This window comes from Nicotiana sylvestris, chromosome 9 (genome assembly GCF_000393655.2).
Source record: "Nicotiana sylvestris chromosome 9, ASM39365v2, whole genome shotgun sequence".
Classification (NCBI taxonomy): Eukaryota; Viridiplantae; Streptophyta; class Magnoliopsida; order Solanales; family Solanaceae; genus Nicotiana; species Nicotiana sylvestris.
The window spans coordinates 19,605,594-19,607,391 of NC_091065.1; the positions used below are offsets into that span (position 1 = coordinate 19,605,594).

The following is a 1,798-nucleotide window of genomic DNA, read 5'->3' on the forward strand; positions in this document are numbered from 1 at the left end:
GGAGGAGACTCGTGAGGAAGTGAACCCGTCTAGGGAGCACATAGTTGACATACCGGAGCCGGTAGTGCCAACGTCTAAGGCACCAATGCCAAGGCCTCCTCCTCCATATCCTCAAAGGCTTGCCAACAAAATGGCTAGAACCAATTTAAAAAGTTCATTGACATGATGAAGAGTTTATATATCAATGTGCCATTGGTTGAGGCTTTAGAGCAAAGGTTGGGTTATGCAAAGTTCATAAAGGACTTGGTGTGAAGAAGAGATCAGTGAATTGTGAAACTATAAAGATGACACATAAAGTGAGTGCAATTGTGCACTCAATGGCTCCTAAATTGGAAGATCCCGGCACTTTCACTATCCCTTGTACCATTGGGAGCGCCGACTTTGCCAAAGCTTCATATGATCTTGGGGAAAGTATCAATTTGATGCCCTACTCGATTTTCAAAACTTTAAGGATTGGTCAACCAAGACCCACGTCTATGAGGTTGCAAATGGCAGATCGTACAATGAAGAGAACGTTGGGTATTATAGATGATGTGTTTATTTTGTTGATAAATTTATCCTCCCGGTGGACTTTGTGATTCTTGATTTTGAAGTGGACTATGAGGTGCTGATTATTTAGGGTAGACCTTTCCTTGCTATAGGAAAGGCTCTTGTTGATGTGGAAGCCGGTGAGCTCACTTTTCGGGTGAGTGATAAAAAGGTGGTTTTCCATGTGTGCAAATCTATGACGCAATGGAATATAAATGAATTTTGTTCATTTGTGGATTTGGTGACCGATGTGATTATTGATGAAACAAGTGTCGTAATAAATGTGGATGATACTTTGGAGGCCGATTTGCTCAATTGTTGTGATGAAGCAATGGAGGATTACGTGGCGTGAGTGAATGCTTTGGAAAGAATGGGGTTGTACACTTATGAGCCTTGCAAATTGTCCTTAGATCTTGAGAGTAGAACCACTCCTCTAACAAAGCCTTCAATTGAGGAGCTTCCTGTTTTGGAGTTGAAGCCATTGCCTCCACATCTTCGTTATGAATTTCTTGGCCCTTATTCTACTTTATCAGTTATTCTTTCCTCTTGTTTGGCTAACGTGCAGGTAGATTCCACTTTGGCGGTGCTACAAAAGAGGAAGAAAGCTATTTGATGGACTTTGGCAGATATTCAAAGGATAAGCCCTGTATTTTGTATGCAAAAGATTAATTTGGAGGAAGGTGACAAACCATCTATTGAACATCAAAGGAGACTCATTGAAGCCATGCAAGAGGTCGTCAAGAAGGAGGTTATCAAGTGGTTGGATGTTGGGGTTATGTACTCCATTTCCGATAGTTCGTGGACTTCTCTGGTGCAATGTGTCCCAAAGAAAAGGGGGCATGACAGTGGTAACCAATGACAAAACTGAGTTGATTCCTACAAGAACGGTGACTGGGTGGAGAGTGTGTATGGATTATCGCAAGCTCAACGAAGTTACTAGAAACGATCATTTCCCACTTTCCTTCCTTGATCAAATGCTTGATAGGTTGGATGGTTGTGCTTTCTATTGTTTTCTTGATGGATATTTCGGCTACAATCAAATTCTTATTGCTCCGGAGGACCATGAGAAGACTAGTTTCACTTGTCCTTATTGTACTTTTGCATTCTCGCGGATGTCATTTGGGTTGTGCAATGTACATGCGCCTTTTCAAAGGTGTATGATGGCTATCTTCACGGACATGGTAGAGGATTTTCTTGAAGTCTTCATTGATGATTTTTATATGTTCAGGGATTTTTTTGATGGTTGTCTAGTAAATTTTGACAAAGTGTT

The 1,798-nt window shown here is 41.2% G+C and overlaps 1 protein-coding gene across 1 annotated transcript; it reads left to right on the forward strand.

Moving 5' to 3' along the window:
* The first annotated feature begins 284 nt into the window (after positions 1–284).
* On the forward strand, positions 285–880 carry LOC138877302 (uncharacterized). Its single transcript, XM_070156900.1, has 2 exons — positions 285–519; positions 642–880. Exons 1-2 carry the CDS (start codon positions 285–287, stop codon positions 878–880), a joined length of 474 nt encoding a protein of 157 aa, XP_070013001.1.
* The last annotated feature ends 918 nt before the right edge of the window (positions 881–1,798 follow it).